The sequence below is a fragment of the Tenrec ecaudatus genome, chromosome 10 (assembly GCF_050624435.1).
Source record: "Tenrec ecaudatus isolate mTenEca1 chromosome 10, mTenEca1.hap1, whole genome shotgun sequence".
Lineage (NCBI taxonomy): Eukaryota > Metazoa > Chordata > Mammalia > Afrosoricida > Tenrecidae > Tenrec > Tenrec ecaudatus.
In genome coordinates, this window is record NC_134539.1 from 157,875,105 (window position 1) to 157,901,331 (window position 26,227).

The window sequence follows — 26,227 nt, forward strand, 5'->3', positions numbered from 1 at the left end:
GGGGAGGGGGCAACCAGCTCAGACCACCCTGGCAGCGCTGAGCTGGCCACAGGGGGACAAAGTGGGCTACAGGGCCTAGGGGGTGTGCTGCTGCTAGCCTCCCCCATTCCCGACCCCCACCCCTCCCCCCGGCACCTTAAGAAGGCAGGTTGGGCTGAAGTGGGCTGTCACCCAAAGATGGGGTTCTGTGGACACAGGGGGTGCACACTGCCTGGGGGCCCCTGGCTGCTCATCACAGGGCCAGGCAGATGACCTGCTCTCTGGACCTCAGGGCCTCCCCCCTCCTTTCCTCAGACCCCTCCCCACTTACCCTCACTACACCGACCCCCTGGTGGGAGCCCCCCATTGCTGCAACTGGATGGACGGGGCTTTGAAGGGCCCAGGCTGTGGAACAAGGACACCTGCACCCCAGTTGAGACCCATGGGTGAGTGGGGGTGGGGCAGGGTGGCATCAGGAGTACAGGACTGAGAGGAGACATTCAGGTGGGTAGTCAGAGACATTTATCTGAGGGCAGGTGGAAGGACCCAGTGCTGAGGCAGGTCTTTGGCTCATAGGTCCTGGTGGCCCCCTGGGGGAGGGCAAGTGGGCAGGCATTTATAGGTCAGACCGACCCTGTTCCTGAGGGAGCCGTGGCTCTGCAGCACCTCTGGGGGCTGAGGTGGGGTGACATTTGAGGGGCCCCGACCACAGATCAGTCCAGGTGCAAGCCCCCATGCAGGGTCTGTGCCACATATGACTTGGGGGTGAGGGCATGGGGAGGCCGCGGCCCCGCCCCACCCCATACGAGGGCAGTGCTAGGTGTGGGGCTGGTGCTGGAGGCACTTAGGTGTGGAGCGGTTGAGATGAGCGGCTGAGCCGCTGGATGAGCCACTGGCGAGCTGGGCGAGAACACACACGCCACAGTTGCCCCGTCAGAGCAGAGTGAGGCTGGGATTCCGCAGCCGCTGGTACAGCTGCAGGAGCTGCTCTATGGCCTGGGCGTCAGCTAAGCTCTCCAACGATAGCCTGTCCTGCAAGGCCCGGACCTCCCAAAGCAGGGCCTGGGGGTGGCAGGTGGGGACACCCTTGTATCAGCAACGCCCGCTGAGGACGTGGGAGTTAGGAGGGATGAGCTGTCCAAGAAATCCCCCCTCCCAGGTGTAAGTGGATCTAGACTAGGATAGGTAGGGAGTGAGGGGGACAGGGGACAGGGGCACGGTGACCTTCGGGGCCCTGGTGGCACTCACCTCGTGGTTGGCCTGGATCTGGCGTAGGCATTGTACTCGCAGGCTGGGCAGGCTGGCGCCCTGCGTCTCCTGCTCCATGATGACTGTCTGGAGACATGGGGGCATGAGGAAGATAGAGGGGGGCCTGGCCCCTTTCCCACTTTGTCCCCATCCCCACCTCACCCTGGGGATCAAGCTGGTCTCTGACTAGGCAGCCAATGCACTTTTCTCTGGGCTTAGTAGAGTTCTGCCCAGTGGCCTGCAATGTGCCCCCTTCACCACCACCCCCCAAAAATTGGGCAGAACCTTTCACTATAGAAGACGCCTCTGGCAACTCAGCCCACAGATCTGCATGCCGAGGCCCCCCATCCCAACAGTGCTGCTCTCCCCTCGCTTAGGCTCTGCAAACTTGAGCCCCACCCAGCAGGCCCCTCATGGCCAACCTGGTGGCCTCACAGCAGTCACCACCTCAACAAGGCTGGGGCCTGGCCTCTTAGGACAACTGAAGTGTCATATACACCTCCCCAGGGCCCCTCTGGGGGAGAGGTGGCAAGTTCTCGGGCTCAGGGTACCTCCTAGGGAACAGGTTATAGTCTAGCTGCAGACTGCCCAGACTTCCAGGGCGGAGGCCACGCCCCCATCAGAGCCGAAGCAAACCCATTTCCAGTTGCTGTTGTTGCGCGGCAGCTGGCTGCTCCTATGTCCCACTGTGGTCCTGCCCCATTCCCACGCTTCTTCTGCTTGAGTCCACGGGCGCAGCCACTCCACCAAGCACGGTGCCCACTCCAGGGACGGGCCCCCCAATGACCACATTCCCACCACAGACTGGGCAGTCGAGAACACAGCCTGTATTATGTGTCCCCACCAGGTCAGCGTTCACGGGCAGGGTGGCATGAGGCTGGTCTTGCTAACACAGTGGAGAGGCCATGGATCCCTGCTGGAGTCCCAGACAAGCGTTCCTGCTGTTCCACAGTGGTCACCCTCTCTCCTGCGGCACCCGCCCCAGGACGGCTGTCCTGCGCTGCAGTCTGGGTTGGAGGGCGCCGTCCTGGGCTGCAGCGCACAGGGCCAGAGTCCTTTGGACCAACTGCTGTGCACCTCTGGTGTCCTTCGCGCTCCGCTCCAAATGGGAGACCGAGGCTTCTCTCTCCACGCTTCAAGACCCCGACAGACAGGGCTCCTCGGGGTAGGACACAGGACCCTCATCCTGAGGATGTCTGAGGTTAGGTCAAACCCAGCAGCCCATCCTGCAGGGTCTGCAAAGGTTTCACTCAGACATGTGGGAGGAGATGCAGCACAGACACGGGCCCTCCACCTGCTGGGGTGCACAAGGGTGCATCCTCCCTCGGCCACCCACACCCAAACAGGCCCTCAGATGCAAGTTTGTTCCACAGGCTGCAGGGAGGGGCACCTGCCCTAGCTGTCCCTTGTGCCAGGGTTCCGTGTGTCTGCCTTTGCACACACACCTCCCCCAATCATCACACGACGTCTCTTCTTGTGAGCACGTCCGTCTCAACTCCCCACAGACATGGTCCCAAGAAAGCCTTGCCCCCTGAAGCAGGCTGGTTGCACCTGGCCTGAGTCCGTGATCGCTCTGTGGTGAGCAGTTTCGGCGTGGTCACGTCCTGCTCTGCTGAGTTGTCCCTTCCTCTGCCAGCAGGCACTTGCAATGTCCAATCTCGTCACTCCGGCGTCGAGGGGATGACGTGTCTATTCATGTCACAGCTCTGGTCCCTCGGACCCGTGCCTGGGGAGCTGGTAGCAGCCCCTGCCATACTGTGTTCCAGGTGTTGTCCGTCACGCAGTTTGTCTACTAATGCAGGGCAGCTGACCCGCATCAAGGGTGCTGACGGGGGACCCCACTTCAGGGAAGTCCTGGGGGCTTTGATAAAGAGCTCTGAGGTGCCTAGCTGGGCCCAGGTTGAGCACTGCTCCAGGTCCCGCAGAGGATGCTCCCCTCAGGGGGCAGGGCAGGACCAGCCAGCTGCTGCCGCCATCCTGCTCATAGCGGGAGGCACCGCCCGGCCCAGGGCTTCTGCTTGGTGCCTGCCTCTGGCCAGGGGAGGCACAGACTGAGGGGTGGCAGCAGGGGTGAAACAGGAGTGAACCAGCTGCCTACCTCGCCCCCTCCCTGCCCCTGCCTATAAAGTCAGAGGTCCCAATGCACGTATGGGTGGGTGGGCTTCAGCTGGCTTGGGGTGGATGCGGCAGGCCTGTCTGTGGAAACAGAGCTAGGAAAGGTCTTGCCTTAGCAGGGTGGCTGCCCACCTGGATGCGGGTGATCATGGCATGGTGGGCCTGGCACACGGTGGCGAGGGAGGGGCTCTCCACCTGGATCTCCACAGCTGGGATGGGGCTCTCGGAGCCCAGGTCTGTCACCAACACCTGCAAGAGCCACCATCATGACAGTGCAGGCCCAGGGTCCCGGACCAGTCAGCCTCACGCCCATCTCGGCCCTTAGGGACAAAGGGGTCCCTGGCTTCTCCACCTCCACGGAAACCTCAGGGCCCCTTGGACAGCAGGTGGGGCAGGGTGAGCCCAGGGAGCCAGCTGAGACCAATGGGTGCTGTCTCCGGGACCAAGCTACCCTGAGTTCCAGGGAAGTAGTTGGCAGGGCTAAGCTGGGGGTGGGGGCGGCAGATGGGGGGTGCATTAAGGGGGTTACGAATGACATGGGGGTTGAGGCACCGGTGGGGGGAGACAGGAATGAAACCGCTAGAATGGCCCCGGCCAGCATGGGCCACACGCACAGCCCTGGTCGAGGTACTGCACGCTGGGCCAGGTCTGGGGACGGGGCCCTGCTTGCCTCCTGGGCTGTGAGGCGGATGCTGGTGCCGTCAGGGGCCACTGCCTGCACAGACGACGGCGCTCCAGACTTCCCCACGTCCACGGGTGAGTGCTCGGTCAGCAGCCACTGCAGGGTGGCACAGCACAGAGACCCACCTGTAGGAGGTGGCTCATGAGCTCTGCATATCCTGCTCACAGGCCCATCAGTGGGAGAGCACCCAGTTACCCCTATGGGGCCATGGGCCTGCGCATCTAGTCCCTTGCCTGGGGTGCTACCCTCACCGGTGGGCTCAAGAGAATGCCAGGGTAGGAGTCCCCCCCAATGGGGATTATGTGTGTGACCACGTCTGGGCTCTGGATTTTCTGGTCACGGGCAGGTGACCCACCTGTACCCATGTCTCCCAGGGCGGCCCTCAGCAGCTCCGATGACACCCGGATGGACACTGTGGATGGGGGCAGGTACGGGGCCTGGAGGGCAGCCTGGCCCCCAGGGCGACTGCCCTGCTCTTGGTAGTTTGCCAGGAAGGTGTCTATGGGGTTAGTGGGTGGCAGGCAAGGCGTGGCCAGGCTGGGAAAGCGCAGGGCCTGCAGCAGGTCCACGGTATGCAAGCCCAGGGGAAGGCAGGCACCATCTTGCGGGGGCAGCAGGTCTTGGGGCCACACCACTCCCAGGGTGTCCTCCTCAGTGCCCACAGGGGCTAGCAGCACCCCCACGACCTCCTGCAGGCTGTAGAAAAGCATGTGGGAGACAGTCACAGGGAGATCAGGGATGCCGCCCTCCTCCTCCTCGCCAGAGCACAGGGTCAGTGTAACCTCGCAGCAGGCACCGGGGGCCAGCTGCTGTATGGGGACCGTGTAGGTGGTGGCACCATCGTAGGAGCTGGGGAGCACCTGGATGCACCAGGACCAACCAGGGCCGAGGCTGCACGGGCCTTGGTTCTCCAGCCGGCAGGTGGCCACCAACTCCTGGTGCAGGCCTTGTGCTCTCCAGGAAGGCCGGGTGGTACACATGATGGGCTTGGGGCTGCTCTGGCAGGAGAGCAGAGCACAGCTCACATCCAGGGCCTCGTGCAGGTGGGTTAGGGCCTGGTTCTGCTGCTCGACGGCCTTCTTGAGAGAGAGCACCCTAGGGGGAGAGCAGGTCAACACCCGTCCATATGATCATGTGGCACCTGTCGGCTACCTCACCCCCAAGCTGTGCCTGAGTGGCCCCTTCCTCCCCTGTGTTCCACAGAGGAGCCGGACCTCAGGCCCCTCTCAGGGCAGGAGATGTTCTCTCCCCATGTCCCTTGTGGCCAAGCCCGGGAGGTGGGGGCACGAGAGGGCCCTGCCTCCCCACGCAGCCCGGCACTGCAGCAGCTTGCTCACCTTTCAGAAACGCTGCTTATGTTTGAGAGCAGGTTCTGGATCTTCGAGGTGGCCTGGCGTGCTGTCATCCTGGCAGGATCCAGAGCCACGTGGCAGGTCATGAGGCGGCCTCCAGCAGAGAGGGCCAGGAGCTTTGTGCTGTCTGGAGAACGAGGAGTGGCAATGAGGTGCACACAGGCGAGGCCCCAGTTCAGACAGCGAGGACATGGGTACATTTGGGTCCTTTGGGTCCACAGCACGGGCAGGCAGCTCTAAGCCCTCCAGTGGGGCAGAGGTACGGGACAGGGAACCCCTCGAGCACCTCACAGAAGTGGCCTTGCATGTCCGCTCCCAGCTCCCGGAGCCTGTCTCCAAGTCCAGCTCAGGGACACTGCAGGGGCTCTGGGGAAACCACTGCTGACTTTCCCAGCCCCAGCCCCTGGACCCAGAGCCTGGCAGGCACTGCCCTGTCCCCGAGATGGTGCCACTGTTGGCCCTGCAGGCTTGCTCACAGGGCAACCTCCACTCCCATTCTCCAAGGACACCTGGGGCGGGGGTAACACCAGGGCTAACCCCTCAGGCTTCACCCAGGAAGCCCTGGCCCAGGTGCATGCCTAATCTGCTTCAAACCCACTGCTGCAGGACACACACAGACTGGGTGGCAGGTGGCAGAGCTGTGGGCCAGGGAAGCTCTTAGCTGGCAGCTCAGAGATCTGGGGGTGAGGGCCAGCAGCTGGAGGCCTCCTAGGCAGGTGGTCGGAGGTCTAGTGGCGGGGCGTACCTTCAGGGTCCCTGGGTGATGAGAGGGCAACGATCTTGCAGACACGCAGGCTGTTCTGACACAGCAGTGGGGGCAGGCCGGGGTGCGCAGAGTCTCCGGGGGCCAGGTTCACCACGTGGAGCCTCGAGGGGGTGCTGTAGTAGACCAGGCTGCCCCTGTTGCAAGTGGCGCAGAGCACGGGTCCTGGGAGGCGGTATACCTGCATCTCTGGCACCAGGGTCTCTGTTTCGTCCCGGCCAGCCGTGATGGCCAATGTCCGGCCATGATGGCCAAGGGCTACCAGGCAGTCAGCAGGTGTGTCCCCACCCTCCTGGGCCTGTGGCTCTGTCCTCAGGGCCCCTATAAAGATGATGGGTTCTTCCAGGTGGTGGAGGACCTTGACCAGGGCTTTTGGGTCCCCTGGGGCTGTCTGTGAGGTGACCAGGGTCTTAAGGACCACAGAGCAGAGCTGACCATCAGGGAAGCCACAGAGGACAACAGGAGACTCCACAAGGGCAGCATCTGCGCCGAAGAGCAGGCCGAAGAGGGCCTCCTGAAGTGTGGAGCCCCCAGGGCCTGGGAGGCAGCTGTGAGGATCCCTGGAGCAGGGCGGTGATACACAGCTGAGTACTGGAAGGAAATTGGGGGCTCGGGGGGGCTCTGCAGGGACCACCACCTCACCGACCTGGGCTCCTGGCTCGGTGCCTGGGCCTGGACAGAGATGCTTGAACAGCCGCACTTTCCAGGTACCCGGGCCCTGGGACACAGTCACCAGCAGGTCACCGAGTAGGGTGAAAGCGCAGAGTGAGGGATCAGGCAGGATGCAGGCATCTGGGCCTACAGAAACCACCTCGGAAGGTGACCCCCCAGACTCCACATGACCCTCTTGGGTCTCACAAGGATCCTCATCAACCTCACTGTGACCCTCTTCCGCCTGGTTCCGGCACTGGCTGGGATGCTGGCCCATCTTGACATCGCTGTCACCCTGGCCCCCGACGTCCTCAGCCTGACTCGCTGACCTTCAAGGACATGAGGGCCCTGTTAGCAAGGTGGGGGGCGCCCTATGGATTCCCTCAGCAGCTGCTGCCACGGCCATGCTGGGCCTGGGGTCTTCACAGGAGCCTTTCCGGAGGGTCCTTGCAGTGAAACCGTCGCAGTTCCTTGAGGGAACCAACCGCCGCCAAGGCTACTGCCACCGTTCGAACCACAGGCAGCCCCTCCAGGAGGGCGAGTCCCAGAATTAAGTGGGCAGGAGTGGCTGCACAGAGAGGCGCTGGCCCCGGGGTCGCGTGGGACAAACCAGGTGGGCGGGCCCAGCTCCGCAGGCGGACGGGTTTCCTACCCCGAGGGCGGCGCGCTGCCAAACTCTCTCACCTGTGCGGCGTGTCCAGCGCAACGCAGTAGATGCCGCTCCCAGCGCACAGGACGAACAGCGTGCGGCCGGGGGCCAGCAGCTCCAGGTGCCTCACCGGCTCGGGGAGCCCGAACACCTGGAGGCGGGCGGGGGGGTGTCAGGCCCGGCCCGGCAGGCGCGACGCCCCTGCCCCACCGTCGCCCGCACCTCGCTCACCCGCGGCTGCAGGTCCCGCGTGTCCAAAGCATAGACCAGCTCGTTCCCGGGGGCCACGAGGACCTCGGTGCCCTGGGTCAGCACGCGCGGCCGGCCCGCCGCCAGCCCCCCAGTCGGACAGCCCAGAGCCGCCAGGTAGTCCACCCACCGCTCGGGGACCGCCATCCTGTACTGAGCGGCGGGCGGGGACGCAGCGGCCGCGCTTTACGGCCGCCCACGCCGTCCCGCGCCGTAAGGCGAGCCGGCGGAGGCGTGGCCCGCTCACGGGAACCAATCGGAGCGGGGCCCGGGACGGGACAGCCCCACACCGAGAACAAAACTCAATTCCAAATTCACTGTTAAGTCCATGTCGACGCACTGCACGGCGATCCTAGGAGACAAGGTAAGCCTGCGCCTGTGGGTTTGAGACGTTTTGGGTTTTTTTTTATTATTCGTTTTAAAACATATATTAACAAATTACTTCCAACAAGAACACACTGCATTATGAGACTACTCTTCATACAGCCTCATCTTTCTCCTGCAGAGCAGCTGCTGGTTCCAGACTGCTGACCTTGCAGTTAACTACCTAACCCTTTACCCGCTGTGGCCGTGGGAGCACCCCCCCCCCAAGACACCCTGGGTCCTGGGTGAATCTGGACTGAGCCAAGTGGTTCGGTAAATGACAACGGAGGGGGCTGTATCTGACCTCCCCTGTTGCCATGAAGCAGGAGTCAGTCGTGCCCCCACCCCCTTACCTACTGACACCAACGGGCCTCCCAAGCATGGCATGCCACAGCTTTGCTGGGGCCTGCAGTTCGTTGCCTGGCCACACTAAGCCCCAAGCCACTCAGTGCAGCCGATTCTGCCGCACAGGTACCCTACAGGACAGGGTAGAACAGGCCCCGGGGGTTCCAAGCCTGGAAGTCTTTTCTGGAATAGAAAGCCGTATCTTTCTTGCTCAGAATGGCTGGTGCTTTCAGGCTGCTGACCTCACCATTAGCAGCCCAGTAAGTAACCACTGTGAGACCACGGCTCCCTACTTACTGAGCAAAAGGTCACTGCATTTGGAGAACTTACACCTCAGGCCTGTGCCCTCTGTCCTCTGCTGGGCTGGCCTGGAACCAGCACACCTGTTCCTGTCCCAGGACCCCCTGAACACATGCTGTCTTGGCAGCCTGGCTCAAAGGGGATGATGAGCCTGGGGGTGAAAGGGAAGCGCTACTCCCAAGGGGCACTTGTCACCACTTCCCCCCGAAAGCACAGCAGCAGCAGCTCACACCTCCTTTTTTTGCCCTCTCTACTACAGCACTGCTAGGATGGGCAGCGGTCTTCTAACTGCCGGCAGTCCATTGGCCCACCACTAGCCCCATCCCCAGGCTTTGGAGATGACTGGGCTGAGTCCGGCCAGGCAAGGCAGGCTACGTGGAGTTGCCTTGGGTCAGCCATCTGTATGGGTCACCCTGCCCAGTGTTGTTCAGAGAGTGGTGCATTCTCCTGGCCCCAAGCCAATCCGTTTCCCAACAAAGATGTGGCGTCACTGTGCACACACAAAGGAGCCCTGGTGGCATAGTAGTAGTGTGCAGGTGCTAACGGTAAGGTATGGGGTTTGAATACACCAGCCACTTAGAGATCCCCTTGCACAGACTCCAGCAGGCCTAGGCACATGTGCTGCAGCTCCCACCCCAGACACAGCAGGCAGCTTTGCTTCATCTAATTGCCGGGAGGGGGGGTGTTGGTGAAGACCTGCAGCACAGAAAGCTGGCACCAGGCATGGCAGAAGGCATCTGGGGTGCGTACTTGGTGCAGTGGGGACGCACAGGTCTGGTACTTGGCCGGCTCCAGGCAGGGAATGGGCAGATGCGTGCACTTCAGCCCCACCCTTGAGACACCACCCACTGATTCTTCATGAGGAGGCCCCAGAGACTGCTGCCCAGCCAGCAACGACGACGCAGGCACTGATGTCACATCAGGTGCTTTTTATTAGGTTCCACTGCAGGTTGGGGCAGGAATGCAGACCCGGCCCACAGCACCCAGCAAGCCCAGAGCGGACAGGGAGGAGCGCCTGGTCTCCAGAGTGACCTCGGGTGGCGAGCATGGCAACAGTATGGTCACTGGCAGGTGCAGGTGGCTCAGCTTTGCCACAGGGCGCTGAGCTGTTCCACTCCACAGGGCATCGCTCTGCAGATACCTTTTCTTGACCAGAAGATAGAGAGAGATGTGTAGATGGACATGAGGAAAGGGTGGACAGGAAGGGCTGGGTGGCATTGTGGCCCCAGTCACTAGCACAGCTCAGGGTGCAGATGGCGCTGGTGACGCACGAAGGGTGGGCCCCGGGCCCCCCACGCTCCCCGGCAGCAGAGAGGCTGGGCATCTGACAGACTCTCGCCTGGCCTTATTCTTAGGCCAGGGTTCTACTGTCCCTACTACGCCCCAAGGAGGAAGGGGCCCAAGCCATGTGGGAGACTGCCCATACCTGTGGGCACGAGGTGGTGTGGAGACCCGGCTGCCATTAAGGCAAAGAGGCATAGCAGGGCCCAGAGAAGGGGACAGGGCACCTCTGGCCTCAGTCCCACTGCCTGCAGCACGGCTACCACCCTCGGGGGCTGAACCTGGCACCTGCCTGTCTGTGGTGTTCCCGAGTCGTCAGGGGACGAGGGTGGGAAGGGTGTGCTGGATGAAGGGCCCTCGCCTGGAGCTGTCAGCATGCAGCGTGGCGGGACGTCTCAGGCACTGAGGTTCATTGAAGGGTCAATGACGGTGGGTCCCTGGCCACCCACCTGCAGGGACACATCCCCAGAGGGTCCCCAGAGGGAACCCAGAGGGGAATGACCTGGAAACTAGTCTCTCTCCTCTTTGTGCAGCTTTTATCTTAAAAAAATAAATAAAAGTTCTCTGGGCAGGAGTCCCCAGGAACTGTTATTATAGCTGATGCCGATTGGAGACGCCCCTGCTCCAGGACGGGGGGCGCGGTGGGGGAGGGGGGTGGTAGCCAGGCCCCTATGAGTCTGCTAGACAATGGCTGTCTGTCTGGAAGAGGGACCTCCCAGAAACACAACAGGACATGGCCGAGTGTGCCCACTGACCACGGGTGGGGCAGAGCAGGAGGGAACAAAGCACTGAGGGGAGAGAGGAGGCGATGCAGCATCCAGCCCCTGGCTCAGCCCTGACCTTGGGGCAGGCAGCATGGGTGCTGTGGCCCACAGCCTGGCGGGAGGCCCTCCCCCTGGTGGCCCTGGCCCAAGGGCTGGGGCGTCCTGTGATGGGCAGCTTTAGGTCCTGGGCAGGCTGCACATCTCGCAGTGGCCTGTGCCCGGCGGGTTCACAAAGGTGCAGTGCTGGCAGGCCCACATGGCGGCAGAGGTGGCGGTGTGCGTGGAGCCCCCGACGGCACCGAAGTCCTGGAGGCCTGGAAGCTGCAGGCCAACAGTGCCTGTGGGCGAGAGGGGAGGACCCAGTAGTCACACCAGCCCCTGGAGCTGTAGGGGCTGCCCGGGACGGCGCATGTGCTCCCAGCTATGCACAGCGAATCAGCCACAGCCAGGTAGGCCTCCTGGTAGGCCCTGAGCCTGTGGGGTCACTTAGGACAGTGGAGCTATTGTGTCAATACTGGTGAGCCTGGTGCCCTAGACTTTGGGTGTCAGAAATGACATGTTCTCCCTTGAGAACCTGGGCCTGGCAAGAGGACTCACCAGACGCCCTCCCCCAACCCACCTGCCCTAGCTTCACACAGGGCTCATCTTGGTGAACTCCAGCTTCAACCTCCCGGTCCCGCCCTATAGAAAATGGCACAGAGGAGTTCTGTGGATTTCTTCCAGGTGGTGTTCTCTGCTATTTCCCAAAGCCCCAATAAGAGAGGCTGCCAGGGCCCCCAGCAAAGTCCTCAGGCTGCCACATCACTGCCAAGCACCGTCTGGGGGACTTCAAGACCAGACACCTGACTCCCAGCATCCTGCTTGTCACACGCGTGGGGGCCCGCACCCTGAGCACAGTCACTCACAGGTCAAGGACAGAGGTCCCGCACCTGTGCCCATTTGGAAGGATGACTGATTTGTGGCCAGGCCCCCTGCAGGCGGCACTTACTGCAGAGCTGCTCGATGGTGGCCCACTGTTCTGACTTCTTCCACGTCTGTGCAAGCTCCTCGTTCCTGGTCCTCACGGCCTCCAGCAGCAAGCTGATGCTGTCCTGTGTGAGAGCTCGAGTTTACCAGCTCCCATTGATGCAGCCCACATGCAGAGGGGGCCACACTGGCACGCTTCTTAGCAACTCCCCAACTGACCATTGCTCCTCTGCCCGTGAGTCTGCAAACGAAGGCCAATACCGCCCCTCCACCCCACCCCATTCAAAGCCTGGAAGGCACACTGGCCTAGCAACATGAACGGGGGACGCCTCTGGAGACACGTGTGAGCCAGGGGGCGGAGGCTGGACAGGGTGCCAACCCCCTTGCCACCCCAGCGGCCTACCTGCAGGGGCATGACCTCATTGGTAACCAGGAAGAGCAGGAGGTGGAAGTCCGAGATGGTGTCCAAAAACACGGATGAGGTGTTCTGGGACAGGTAGGTCGCCAGGCTGTGGAAATCCTGAAGCACAGGAGTGAACACACCTCAGGGTCCTTCTGCAGGTCCTTCGTGCCACCCCCGTCAGAAGCCTGAGCAAGCCCGCTACTCTGCAGCCCACGTGGGGCCGAGGCAAAGGCAGAGATGGCAGCTGCCATTGACACTGGCCTTGCCTCAACCCTCTGCCTTCAGGAGGGCTGGAGGTACGCAGGGTCATGGCCTGAAGACAGCTTGAAAGGAACGCCGTGTGAGGGCTATACAGATGCACACCCCTCCGGCCCGTTCTGTCATGCACTCGCCCCAGGGCCATCAGAGCCCAATGCACGTGTCTGTCTGCCCTGCGTAAGCCTCAAGTGCTCACACTGCAGGGGAGGGGGGTGACGGAGCAGAGGGCACTCACTGTGACGGAAGACTTCTCCCCTCCCTCACCCCCCGCCCCATGGTGGGCCATGGTGAATGGAGCCTGCTCTCAGACCTGTCACCCTAGGGGCTGCCACCGTTTCAGCACCCACAGGCTCTCGGCGCTCCGACATCCAGAGAAGGCACCCCAACCCACCCCCCACAAACATGCCAGTTGTTCACCTGCGTCTCACCCAACACGCCCCGGTTCTCGATGGGAAAGGGAGTTTGCGAGATAGAAAACGTGTGAACTGGGTCCTTGGGGAAGGTCGTGGTGATCTGAAGGTGGAAGCAAAGGCCTGGGTGAGCAGCACCGCTGGGGGCAGATCCTAACCACCCCTCCTACCCGCCAAGGGCAATGAGCAAGACTTGCCACAGCTCTTTAGCCCAGGGGCAGGAAGAGTCAGGCCTCCTTTCCAACACAGAAACAGCCCCAGAATCTGGGGAGAAAAGAGCTGCCCAGGACCCTCCTGACAGCCCCCTCTCTCCTTCTAGAGGTCACACGATGACCAGGCAGGAGCAGAAAGCTACTGCCCAGAGTGTCCTCGAATCTACCATGGCCATAGAGGCTGCCGGACAGGCAGATGCCCCTCCACAGAGTGCCCATGTGGGTACCCTCAGCCTGTTGTGCCATGGCCCGGGCATCTTCGGTGTCTGTTTCCAGGCTGTCTAGTTAGGGTTCCCCATGACTCAGCCAGGCGCTCTGCTGTTCCACCAGCCCAAGCCAGTGCGAGGCTCCTGACTACAGGTGGTCCTTTCCCTGCACAGCAGACGGGGCTGGAGGCTCTGGGCACCATGAGACCAAGGCCCACGCACTGCAGAGGGCACAACGCCTGAGCAGGGAGGCGGGTTCCCGCAGCTCCTACTGGCACACTGGCAGCGAGAACATGACATTTACAGAGAGCTGCAGGTCAGCGTCCTACCTGTGCAGCTGTCCCTGCCCCAGCGAGCTGCCTTACAGTGAGCTGATAGGGGCACTCTGGCTCAGACCTTCCCCTGGCCAGGCTCCATACCCCCAGTTCTGAGGCTCCACGAACAGGGAGCTTAGTCTACTACCCCAACACGCCTCTTGAAAGGTAAGGGAGGGTTGGTTGGGGTAGAGAACCCTGAGCATGCTTTTCAAGGGGCTGGCTCCTAAGGGCTTGTGCACCCATCTGCTCTGGTCCCAATGACTGGTCCCTCTGCTGGCAGTCCACAGACCACATAGTAGCCTGGCCAGGCCCAGGGAAATGAGTCATTTCTTGGAGCTGCCAGCTGCGGGGAGGGTGAACTTCCATGGGCTGTGCTCACAGGGGCCCCCGCTCCACTCCACCAGGGGTTAGGGCCTGGCTTATGTGGCTACCCCTGGTTCAAAACAACCCCAACAGAGGCTGGCCACAGCTGCCTGGAAAGGCTGTACTCCTGCCACCTGGGCTCATTCAGCAGCACATCTGCCCTGGGCTATCGGCTGTCGGAGCTCCCACAGGCCCAAGACGACCCCACCTCCCTGCACATGGGGAGCCTTGGGGATGCCAGGAGCTCAGGGACTCAGCCCCTGCCCCGTCCACACAGCCCACGTGGCTGCCACGCCACAGGGCAGCTTACATCGATGATTAGGTACTCCACAGGCAGGGGACGTGCCAGCTGGGTGATCTCGTTGCCAAACTTGTCAATGTCCTGTGGGGAAAACAAGCCAAATTCAGGATCCCTTGCCGCTGTGCAAGCACCGAGGATGGCAAGGGGCGAGCTCTACCTAACGTGTCTCCAAGGAGGCTGCTCCCCCACCCCACAGCCCTAGCTCACCACATGTGAGACTCCGGATCGACACAGAGGGACAAAGGGGCCTTCCCTAAATGACAGGTCTGAATGCAAATTCTTAAAATCTTCACTCACACCTTTGACCCACACTTCTTAGAAACTTCATATTGTATGTTCACACCATAGACACACACCAAGGGGAGAGTGTGCGCGTGCATGCACACCCATACACACGCACACCCACACAGCCTACCACCAATCTGTCAAAGTCTCAACTTGTTTTGCTTTGTCAGACACATGGTACATAAAGTTTAATTATGGGGAAAACGGCCAGCATATGTTCATTAATCATAAAATGACAATTAGATCTGATTTATGTCAGACATGCTGAGTTCATACAGAGCTCGAGAAATAAATTCATAAGAACCGACGCTTTTCATTAAGGATTCTGCAAGAGGGGGTCATATTTCCTATATAAATCATCATTTAACAGTATATAAATTGCTTACCAAGTCATATATAAATTACACAGCCATCATCCCCAATTACAGGGGCCCACGTCAGAGCTCACTTGGTATGAAAGCTCCCTGGCCTACAGTGGGGGCTGCTCCAGCCACCCTGGGTAGACAGGTGACCAGTGCCACCTGCAGCACTGTCTGTGACACTGAGTCTGACCGGGAGATGACATTCCAACACTAGGGGGTGCCAGTCAGGAGGGTGGGGGGTGGGGGAGTGTTGGTCTCTGCAGGGGGCAGCAGGGCGGCTTCCAGATGAGTAAGATGAAGGCTGCGTGGTGGCAGGTACTAAGTCCAAGTAACGGAGAGATCACCATTTCCAAGGAAGACAAGAAGGAAACGGCAACAACTCACGCGTAATTAGCCCATCTGGAATTCAGCTTCCAATCTAATTAAGCTCTAATATGCAGAAACATCCTTCTAGCACCTGCTCGCCTTAATCTCCCCTCGGGACTTCTTGTTAAATGCTGCACCTCTCTCTTTGTGTCCTGCAAACCTCTTTCAAATTAACAGCCATCTCTGCTGCCCCAGAAAATAAAGGCGAGGCGCTCTCTCTTCCTATGCAGAGCCACCCCTCCCCACCCTCCCCAGCACTGACACCAGCAACCCCAAGCCCACCTGCCATTTAAAAAGGCAATTACTTTTCATGGGCAAGTGTCAGATGGACTGTGCCGGGACAGCTGCCAAGTGTCTGCAATTTTAGTTCCACCTGGAGCAAGAGCTGGGGGGAGGCCAGACGACTGCCCCCTGCTGGGTCTTGCCAAGAAACCGACAGCAGGGAGAAAGCTAACGCCTTCTGTGCCAAGGGCTCAGACACAGACCACAGGGCAGCAGAGGGGTGGTCCCATCAGAAAGCACCCACAGTGCTCACCCACTGGGACCAGGACCTGGACCATACCCACAGGCATCTGGGTTGAAGGAGCTGGGAGTGCTGAGGGGTGAGGCCCTGAGCACACCTATGCTTGAGCTCACGTGGGGGGTGGGGGTGGGGGGGTAGGGGGGTGGTATAGAGGTCTTGGCTACACAGCCAAGGTCCTGAGCAGTACGCCACCAAGTGCAGACTGCGCCCTCACAGAGACGGGGGCTGCGGCTTGAGAAGGATCCAGGAGTGGGCAGGCAGATTGGTGGAGGGACAAGGGCCCCTCAGCTGTGTGAATGGGTGCTCCCAACAATGACCTGCTTCCTGGGTGGTGCTCAGGCCCCCACCCCCACCCCATCCCTGCAGCTTTCAGTGCCCATTCTCAGTCTAAAGACTCCAAGCTCAACCTCACCCCAGGACCCCCTACCCCACGATCCACTCCATCTCCCCAGCCAGTCACTCAGCTTCCACTCAAGCAAAGGCAGGTCAGTGTGCCGGCTCTAGGCTGCAGACAGGATGTCAGGGGGTTCTGGACGTGGGGGGACACCGAGAGGCCACAATGCAATGTACTGCCTCCTGCCCTGTCTCGGGCTGTGCCATGCTGACCACCCATGGATTCAAACAGAAACCGGATCAAAAACATGACTTGAAAGAGCTCTATCTTCGGTCCATGAACAACAAAGGGCACCCAGGGCTGGTCTAGTGCAGAGGGCAGACGCTCCTCATGGGGAAAACCCCACACAACTGTGCCCACCACACTCAGGGAGTGGCAAAGGAGACCCTCACGGACCCCAGCTGGGTGGTGCTGTCCCTGATCTGCACCTCTGAAAATTCACGCGAAGAGCCACGGGCCAGGCCCACACCGGTCTGCTAGCAACAGCGGCGCCGCGCTGCACTGAGATGACAGAGGAGAGCTTCTGTCAGGGACCGGCGCTCAGTGGGTCACCACAGCACGGCTGCCCAAGCACACAGACACTGCTCTGCTAGGCTGAGCCAGGGTCCAGACAATGCCCCCCCCAGTCAACTTCTCCTGAGGGCATGGGCTCTGACGTCAGCCCAGAGACTGACAAATTTTCCTCCAAAGGGTTGACTGAACTGCAGCCAGCCTTCATGGCTGGTGCTCACAGCAGCAGCTGGCCTGAGGCCCTGCAGAAGGGTGGCTGGTTTGCATCAGGGCCTCCTAGGACAGCCTGGGCAGCACTTGCTGAGAGCAGCCACTGTCTGATGCCACATGTGAGCCCTGTAACAACTGCTCCTCGAGGGGCTTAGTGTTGGCACTGGGCTCTCTGAGACCAGACTTGAGAGCACAGCTCATAGGGGACTTGCAGGCTGAGGCCCCAGCCGAGAGCCCAGCAGCCGAGCCAGCGTAGACGCAGGGGGAGACGGAGACCCAGAGTGAGGCAGGCTTACTGTTCTGAGGTGAGCAAACTCGCACCCCGACATCCTCACAGTGCTTCCTTCTGCTCCTCCTTGGACTCCAGTGAGGGCACATTCCTGGCAGCCATGTGGCTGCTTCCATTCCATCGGTCTGCGAACCAGCCAGGCTGTCTCCAGCCTCCAATGTCAGCCCCCAGGGGCCAGAACTGGATCCTGGCAAGACAGCATTCTAGGACTGACTCACAGTCCATACCCACTTGCCCCTGGGGCAGGGTTCTTCGTCTTTTTGATTTTTGAAATCATTTTATTGGGGGCTCGTACAACTCTATCACAATCCATCCATCCATCGTGTCAAGCACATTTGTTGCCATCCTCATTCGCAAAACATTTGCTTTCTACTTGAGCCCTTGGTATCAGCTCATCCCCCCCCCTTCCCTAACCCCCTCGCTCAGAACCCTCGATAATTTATAAATTATTACTTTGTCATGTCTTACAATGTCCAATGTCTTTCTTTACCCACTTTTATGTTGTCCATCACCAAGGGAGGGAGGGTTATATGGAGATCCCTGTAATCCGTTCCCCCTTTCTACCCGACCTTCTCTCCACCCTCCCAGTATCGCCACTCTCACCACTGGTCCTGAGGGGTTCATCTGTCCTGGATTCCCTGTGTTTCCAGTTCCTATCTGTACCAGTGTACAGCCTCTGATTGAGGCAGATTTGTAAGGTAGATTTGGGATCATGATAGTGAGGGGGGTGGGGGGGAGGAAGCATTTAGAAACTAGAGGAAAGTTGTATGTTTCAGCGTTGCTACACTGCACCCTGACTGGCTCGTCTCCTCCCCAAGACCCTTCTGTAAGATGGGCTTTGGGTCCCCACTCCGCACTCCTCAATCACAATGATAAGATTTTTCGTTCTTTGATGCCTGATACCTGATCCCTTTGACACCCTGTGATCACACAGGCTGGTGTGCTTCTTCCATGAGGGCTTATGTTGCTTCTCAGCTAGAAGGCCGCTTGTTTACCTTAAAGTCTTTAAGACCCCAGATGCTTTAACTTTTGATAGCTGGGCACCATCAGCTTTCTTCTCCACAGTTGGTTATGCACCTTCTTTGTCATCAGTGATCGTTATCAGGAAGGTGAGGATCATGGAATGTCAGTTTAATAGAACAAAGTGTTCTTGCATTGAGGGAGTACTTGAGTGGAGGCCCAATGTCCATCTGTACCTTAATACTACCCCTTTATCATATCTAAATATATTTACATATGTATGTGCCTATATTTAGACCTCTATAAATGCCCTTTGTCTCCTAGTTCTTTCCACTAATTCTTTTTACTTTTCTCCTCCCTCTAGCATGCTCAGCCTTCATTTGGATTTCAGTAATTCCTCTCGGTTACACTACCCTTGATCAAGCCCTACCAGGCACCCTACACCCTCCACACCACTGATTTTGAATCACTTGTTGTTCCCTTGTCCCTGGGTTTGTTAACACCACTTCCTTTCCCCCGGGGGCAGGGGTTTTTAAAGGGGCCCCAACACCCTTTATAAAGCAGAAATGACATATCATCCCATTGGTTCAGATATGTGCAATGATTTATTCACAAGTTTCACATCTGGAAAAAACTTAAGATTTTGATAAGGAAGAACATTAAATCAATTCCTGAAGCTGTTTGCTGTTTTTACAGAGACCGTTTCTAAAGCAACCAATAGAGTTTGTGACACACAGGCCATGGCCTGAACCCTGGGCTCCTTCAGCGACCTGTGGCGTCCTCCCCTTTGGATGGCCGCAAAGCAGGCAGTCACAGTGGTCTGAACACACTGCCTCTGCATTCACCCCACAGTGACCAGGCAGAGGCCTGTGCAGGTGAGGGCTCGGACAGCCTTGCCCCCTAAGCGAGCACTCACTCTGACCCAGACCTCTGTACTCTCCCGCTCTCGCCTGCCCCAGGGTGAACTGACAGGACACTCCCACCATACACAGGCCCCCTCTAACACCCTCGGCCCAAAGACACGAAGCCCCTCCATCTCCGGAGAGCAGCACAGACGGACTCACACTGCAGACCATTGACAACTCAGCCCACGGGACAGTGACCACCAACAAAAACCGGAGACCTGCCTCTCCCTGGCACCGTGGGAAATAGGCATGGTCACTCTGAACAGACACAATGTGGACACCACATCTTGGGTCTGCCACCTGCTGAAGGGCAACCAATGGGATTCTGCCATAAAGGGGGTGGCGCTGGTACCAGTCACAGTGACGGAACCTAAAAACCACGTGCCACGGAGAGAAGGGAGACACGGGAGGCCTTGGGATAGCAATGTCCAGAGGGGAGATCAGTGGTTGATGGCGGTCAGGGAGACGGTTAACAGGTGCAGGGCTTCCTTCAGGGTGGGGGCACCAAGGTTCTAAAACTGGATGAAGTGGCAGCCTCGCAGCACTGTGAGGACCCTAGCCGGCGCCTACTGGGGAGACTGCACAGGATGGGAGCTGCGCCGAAACGAAGCCGCGGCGAGACGTGGCAGCAATCACAGAAACCGTCACACGCACACACCGACCTGAGACCATCACGTCGTTTTCCGATTCTGACCTCCACCTCTGGGATGTGTTCGGACAGTCACAAAGAGACCCATCCCCCCGGCGGACACCCAAGGGCGTGCGTCCCTCTCCATGACAGACCGCGATGTACATGTGGGGCATGCTGGTCCACAGAGAGCTGGGTACCGAACGTTTTCCACAGGCAATGGAACCGACAGACCCACAGACCCCAGACAAACCAGGTGTGTGCGGGGCTGCTGACAAGGTGCCCACCTTGGAACAATCAGCCATTTGGGGTCAGTGGGGCGGCATTTCCCAAAGACAGAACTCAGGAAGTGGAGGGAGGAGGAGTGGTGGAAGGAGGAAACGGAAAGAGGTGTGCAGGGTGGCCTTGCACGGAGGGCTTTGTGGGATGTAAAATGGATGAAGCCCTCTGTAAACTGCCCCTCCTTGACAACACATAGTTCACACATGCAAGGACCACCACAAAGCCAGGGTGAGAACAGAGTTTGAGCAGAGCCACGGGGGGTCATGCAATGGACACGGGACAGTGTGACCCCGGGGGTCAAGGAGCCCGCCCATCACCAGAGAATCTGGAGAGCGGAGCACCGTCACGGACAGAGGACCCACCTGCACCCCACAAAGTGCTCAGAATGGGGGCCCTTAGCAGGACAGTGGTGCTGCCAGGTGGGGGGCCAGGCCACCAGGAAGGTAAGTGAGGCGGCTGAGAAGGGCGACGATGTGTCTGAGCGAGGGCAGCTGTTGCGGCAGATTAGGAACGAGACGCGAGCGAGCCTGGGGATGACCACACATCCTTGCTCTGCAGGCCTGCCCTGGCCCTGGCGACACCTTTCCCAGAGGCTGGGACCATATGTTCCAGAGGCTGGGATGATCTGCCTTGGTGTGTATGTCCTGCACTTCTGCTTCAGGTCACGGCACCTGCCATCCCAGACTCCGATGGCAGTGTGGTGGACCATGCGGACCCAGGGCAGAGTGTGCTCACCTTGTAAAACACGTCGGGCACATACTGCTCGCTGCTGGACTCCTTGACGTAGCCCAGCTCAGGGGCGTCTTTGCATGGCAGCAGACAATCATCTCGGACCAGGGCCATGCACTGGTTGGACACTTGGTACCCTTCAAAGTGGACCTGATTGTCCGGGCCACCTGTAAGAGAGACAGCTTCAACACGAGAACCTACCCAAGGGACTACGAAACACCCGTCACTCTTGCCTCTGGCCAACAGAAAAGTAAGCTCAAAGGCGTTAGGGCATGGCGTGCAGACCCCTCTGTCCCACGCCCAAGGCCCAGTGCCAAGAGGCGCTTTGTTCCATGACCACTTGCTACCCATGGCACATTCCGCCCGAGTCGAGGAAAGCAAACTCCCTCCAGCTGTCCTCAGCAGCTTTCCTCCACGGTGCCAGGCTCCGCACTGCAGAAAACCTGCTACTGAGGGAACTGGAAAGAGGAGGAGAGCACGTGTGAGGGTCAACGTCATGTGTCACCTGGGCCAGGCCATGGTTCCTGGGACTGTGGCATTGTACACACGGTGCTGCACGTTCTAAAGCTTGTGGGGTACAGCGTACTCAAGCGATGCCCTTACTCAAGTTACCATCTTGCTCAAAAAGGGGGGTTCTGGCCTGCATCTAATATATGAGGGCACCTCAAAAATGTCATGAGAAAATTTCACTGTCTTCTAATTCTATTTTTCCATGTTTTTGGTCTTTAGCTGCTAGTTTTTTTTCCCCCATGAATTATTTTTGAATCAAGTCCCTTGTATATCTGGAAAAACTGACACTGTCTCTGTTCTCCTGAGGCAGTCGCCTACTGTATGACCTGGGACTTGTCCCTACAGCCAGGGGAGTCAGGGGAAGCCTCCATCCTTGATGCCTGACCTAGAGACTTAGGGTTGGCCACTGTCTCTACAACCATGTGAAACATTTCTTTGAGATAGATGTGTGTATGTACATTTTAACACAAGAAGGGGCTAAAAACAGGTGCTGGAAAAGCCTAAAAGAAATATAATGGAAATTTCCCACAGCTTTTATTATCAAGGTGCTCCACGACCCTGTACTGTAATCATTTAACTGGTTTTGCTTCTCTATAGAGCCCAGCCTAGAACAGCAAGGCAGATACACTCCTTGGTATTTTACCCAGCGCAGTTTCTATTTTATAAATCCTAATCAACCCTACAAGGCAACGTGCCCACTGAGGTAAAAGCCCTCAACGTTTTGGAAGTGGGAACTGGCCACGGAGCCATCGGCAACACAGAAAAGCCCCCAGCTCGGGCCTTCTTACAACCACATGCTGCACCCACTGCTGCCTTTCACTGCAAGCCTGGCCTGCACTCTTCACCACTGTCAGTGGCCACCAGGACTTAACCCCAGGGGCAATGAAGCTCTGAGAGCTGCCGAGTAGGACGGAGCGGGGCACGGTGACTCATCCCTCTACTGAGAGGGATCCGATAGGCAACGCTGGGAGGGCCCCAAAGGCCGTGCGTGTGGCACAGGGACACAAACATCCACTCACGTTGAGTTTAGAGAGCAAAATGTACCGCAGCCTTCTGCAATGCCAGGAGCTCCTTATATAGGGCCTTCCTGTGAACCTTCTGCCCAGTGACCCGCTGGGTCAGGAGTGTGAAACTACCCAGTGGTGAACTGGTCGGTTACTGTGCAAACTAAGTACCTGTGGCTCGCCAAGGGGATGACCAGCACTTGAAACTGACAAGAAGTTGTCTTATTTAAGGGCAATTACACAGAAGTTGGGGGGAACCTTATTATCGTTGAGGAGGCTGGAGCGGTCATTTAGATCCAGGGCCCTGTGCTAAGACCTCCTAGACCCAGAGAGCGCACACTGCGAGAGCAGCAGCGCCCCGTGGAAGAGGAATGGTCGCAGCAGTACCAGCAGCGGGAGCTTGGAACCTGGCACGAGGCCGTTGTAGTGGCCTTGCCAACACAGAGTGGCAGAGCTGGGTGTCTTTGGGCAGGAGGCTTGCTAGAAAAGCAGGGTGCGTCTGGATACTTGCTGGTGAAGCTGCCTGACGGCATGGCCTGGAGAAAGCCTGTGTGGGCGTGGCTGAGGGATGGCATGCCCACCTGCAGGCGCTGCCCAGAAGCTGAGAGCTGCTGGGTTGGAAGTTGCCCTGACTGAAGAACTGTATCCTGTTAATCCCAAGTTGATTCTGATTCTGAGTTATAGCCTACAACGTCCTTTATAAAAGCCACATAATTGTGAGCATAATTCGGGAGTTGTGAGGGGCCACTGAAATGAACTGCTGAACCCAGCAGGGAATTGGGGAGGATGGCTGGTGTCAGAAACAGTGGGAAAGTTGTGGAGAGGAGACATGACCGAGCTCCACTTCACAGGAAGCAGTTTTGTTCTGATCCTGACTCATCACTCTTTGTGGAACTGACACCATCCGCTCATACCCGCACTCGGTCTATTTCAGTTTCTGTGACAAACTCTGTCATGTACTGACTGATCAGGGAAGAGAAAGGCCAAGCGCATCTCCCAGGAGAAGGGATGGAGGTGGACTAGAGCTGAGCAGGCAGGCCTGTCTGCACGTGGAGGGCGGGCTGCGCCAGCTTCGAGACACTGAGCTGAACTGGCTCCAGAGATGTCTCAACAGGGCCAGTTCTGGACAAAAGTGCCCTGTGCCTACGCTGGCAGGAAGCACAGCATGGTACCTCTGGCTTGGGGCTGGGCGTGATGTAAGGTGTGCGCGCATATAGCTGTTGCCCCAGGTGTGGCGCTATAAAAGCGGCATGCATCGTAGCTTGGTTGTAAAGTGTGGTGGGCCACTGGAGAAGGACAAATCAGGCCGCTGAGAATGGGAGGAAGATGGAAAGCAGTGCGGTAAAACAGAAAGCTGTTAAAAAGGCGAAGTTACCCATCTGGAAAGTCTCCAAAGGATACTCCTTTCTACTCGGAACAAGAAGCCGGAGCCCTGAGGCTCACTCCACCTTGCCAGAAAGCTAACGGGCAGCACAAAGGCAACAGGTCAGCCGCCAGGAATCCCCGGGTGAGCCGGGTGGAAGACCCTGGAAAGGGGCAGCTGCAGAGGAGCCAAGTGATCACTGAATGTGACATGCAGTTTTGTTTTTAGAACCAGTTGCTCACGAAGTATCCTTGAAGCCCAAGGGTGCTGTGGGCGTCAATGCTAAGGGTGGGGGCAGCGCTGCCTGCGGAGTGGAAGCAAAGCCTCCCGCCCTTCTCCCCTGGCACACCAAGGGCCTGGGCCTCCCGCCCTTCTCCTCTGGCACACCAAGGGCCTGGGTTTCAGGCTGGATGAGTAGCACGGATTAAAGACGGTAAGATCCAGACAAGGTGGAGCCGTGCCGCCCCTTCCTGCCCAGCTGGGGTTGGGTTGTTCACCACAAAAGGAGGGTACGCAAACGGGGCTTCACACAGCACTCTGGCCCAGCAGGGTGTGGACTAAGAATTGAGATGGCATCTGCATCAGTGAGGAATGCCCCCCTCCGCTGCAGGCTGGACCCTGGGAAAGGGGGGCAGAGTGTGTCCCAAGCTTCTCACATGTCACCGAGGGGGACAGGTTGGCACACAGGTAGAGGTGGATCTTAGCTACAGACATTTTATTTGTTGGCCTCACAATCCCAAAACCTTTCATTCAAGTGCCAATTCTTGAGACAAAAATCCCACGGTCAACAGGTATTGTTTTCAAGCCGCAGTCAGGGATATGGTTCAATGCGGGGAGAGAGTGCGGTCTCCATGGTGTGGCCAAGGAATCATCTCCCTGCAGAAATAGCCACAAGTGGGCGTGGCCGGGGGGCCTGAAGCAGCGGCTGCCAGCGTGGAGTGAAAACTGCAAGACCCAGAACCCAGGGCACAGCTCTGACGGGGGCAACCTGTCCACCTTTCTACCCTCTTTCAGGGGGCAGAGCTGAGTGTGCGCTCTCAGAGAGCGCACTAACAACACAGAGCGCACACGCGCGCACACACACACTCTCTCCCCCCACGCCTTCAAAAGCTTTGTGGAAACGGCACTCCTAGTGGTGAGGTCCCCTCCGGCAGGGAGAATGGCTGCAGCCCCCACTGCCCAGCAGCCTGCACAGTCACCCAGGGTGCCTGGGCCGGGGCAGGGGCGGCCCTGAGCAGAGTCCACTTGGCAAAGTCACACCCTGGAAAGAGCAGCCTGGCTTTAAGGCAGGACCACATAAGCCCCGTTCAGAAAGAGTCAGGATTCTTACCATACGCCAATAAGGGAACCCATGGTTCGTGGGCCGTCAAGCAGCAGCATATAGCTGAGTTTAGGGGGAAAAGCTGCTCAACAGGAGGCCACACACGCTCAGCACGTGACCCTCAGAGCCCAGCCCTGTCCAGGCCCATACCTGTAGCCACTGCAGTGACAAACTTAGATCCGAAGTTCCCATCTGGGGAGAGGCGGCAGATGTTGGGGTGTTTGTTTTGGAAGTCTCCTGCAGTGATGCACTCCTCTGAGCTCAGGAAATAGGTGTCCTAAGGGGAGAGAAACGACCCGTCAGGCCACACCGTGCACTGTTCTAGCAAGCACCGTGCTGGAGGCGCTCAGAGCCTGTGCTGAGTGAGGCGGGTGTGGATGCTGTCGGCCAGCAGGTGGCCTCTACTGGACTGTGAAGGAGACGGGTCCCCGGCTGGCCCTCCGAGGGCATGAGCTCCTCTTTTAGAGCCAGCCGCTCTGACCTCCCATGGTCCGGGAAGTGGAGAGCAGCGCTAGGTGCTGGGCACACAGGCCCATGTTATAGGCCATGACCTCTGCCCCCGCCTCACCTTGTTACGGCTGTATCGGACCGTGCCCTTCCGGGTATCTTCAGAGACGAGATCTGTAAATATCCAGCCGACCTGAACAAAAAGGAGACATGCTCCCAGTGTGTCCCAGGCGAGCACGCAGTTTGTGGGTTTCTGCGCAGAGAGTAACAAGGCACTCGCTCTCTGCCAGCAAGCAGCTCCGGCAGCAGTTTTCCTTCCCCAGAGATGACGCCGGCGCCTGAGAGCAAGCCCCCAGATGGAGGGAGGTGACACAGTTGTTCCCGGGATCCGTGGCAGGGTGGCACGATTAGAGTCCTAAGGCAGGTGGCCCTGAAGATTTTCTGAGGCGCACTCCCGCCTACCCACTAGCTCCCCAAATAGCCCCTGCCCATCAGTGTACTCTCGTCACTTCCCTTCAAGAAGTGACTCGAAAGGTTGGCGGTTCATACCCACCACCAGCAGCTCTGCAGGCAGAACGACCTGGTCAAAGAAAGATCAGCGTCTACAGCTGAACAAGAGACAGACTATCAGCACGTGCAATGAGCTCCTTTAAAAACAAAACAGCATCTTTAGGAGACGAACTGGCCAACATTACTCTCCAGCCAAGGGAAAGGGGTGGGGAATTGAGCAGGCACATTATGGACGTCTGCATAAAGATGGTCAGACGAGAACCTAGTGCCCGGAGTCAACTTCCAGGTTAAACAGCGTAAAATGAATAAAAAGGAAAAAGGGGACACACGGATGGCTGAAATCAGAATCGACTCCATGACCCCTTGCCCACCACCCACCACCCAACCCCTGAGCCCAGGGCATCACTTTCTGCCTGCCAGCACAGCCTTGCCCGGGGACTGTCTACAGACAT

The 26,227-nt window shown here is 58.8% G+C and overlaps 2 protein-coding genes across 8 annotated transcripts in view; both read right to left on the minus strand.

Moving 5' to 3' along the window:
- Nucleotides 1-482: 482 nt before the first annotated feature.
- FAAP100 (FA core complex associated protein 100) lies at nt 483-7,857 on the minus strand. Of its 7 annotated transcripts, none has more exons than XM_075562353.1 (9): nt 7,671-7,857; nt 7,475-7,590; nt 6,122-7,119; nt 5,362-5,503; nt 4,380-5,119; nt 4,013-4,149; nt 3,475-3,591; nt 1,228-1,310; nt 483-1,041 (listed from the first exon to the last, which is right to left on the minus strand). In XM_075562353.1, exons 1-9 carry the CDS (start codon nt 7,833-7,835, stop codon nt 987-989), a joined length of 2,553 nt encoding a protein of 850 aa, XP_075418468.1. In that variant the 5' UTR covers nt 7,836-7,857; the 3' UTR covers nt 483-986. The 7 variants fall into 7 exon arrangements, with proteins under 7 accessions (XP_075418468.1, XP_075418467.1, XP_075418469.1 ...); XM_075562352.1 differs by having other exon boundaries at nt 1,228-1,314; XM_075562354.1 differs by lacking the exon at nt 4,013-4,149.
- A 1,753-nt stretch (nt 7,858-9,610) lies between these two features.
- Nucleotides 9,611-26,227, minus strand: part of NPLOC4 (NPL4 homolog, ubiquitin recognition factor) — a 46,333-nt gene continuing 29,716 nt past the window's right edge. Inside the window, exons 10-17 of the mRNA XM_075562358.1 lie at nt 25,387-25,458; nt 24,969-25,095; nt 20,627-20,787; nt 14,187-14,258; nt 12,786-12,881; nt 12,111-12,227; nt 11,730-11,832; nt 9,611-11,079 (exon numbers count right to left, since the gene is read on the minus strand). Coding sequence (XP_075418473.1) covers nt 10,919-11,079; nt 11,730-11,832; nt 12,111-12,227; nt 12,786-12,881; nt 14,187-14,258; nt 20,627-20,787; nt 24,969-25,095; nt 25,387-25,458 — 909 coding nt within the window. The 3' untranslated portion in view covers nt 9,611-10,918. The remainder of the gene's footprint in view (nt 11,080-11,729; nt 11,833-12,110; nt 12,228-12,785; nt 12,882-14,186; nt 14,259-20,626; nt 20,788-24,968; nt 25,096-25,386; nt 25,459-26,227) is intronic.

Bases quoted from the DNA above. Each gene is read 5' to 3' on its own strand.
- FAAP100 (XM_075562350.1), bottom strand. From the start codon at position 7,835: ATGGCGGTCCCCGAGCGGTGGGTGGACTACCTGGCGGCTCTGGGCTGT. The intron at 7,591-7,670 runs GTGAGCGAGGTG...GCCCGCCTCCAG, and splicing joins CGCGGGACCTGCAGCCGCGG to GTGTTCGGGCTCCCCGAGCC. The intron at 5,504-6,121 runs GTACGCCCCGCC...CTCGTTCTCCAG, and splicing joins ATCACCCAGGGACCCTGAAG to ACAGCACAAAGCTCCTGGCC.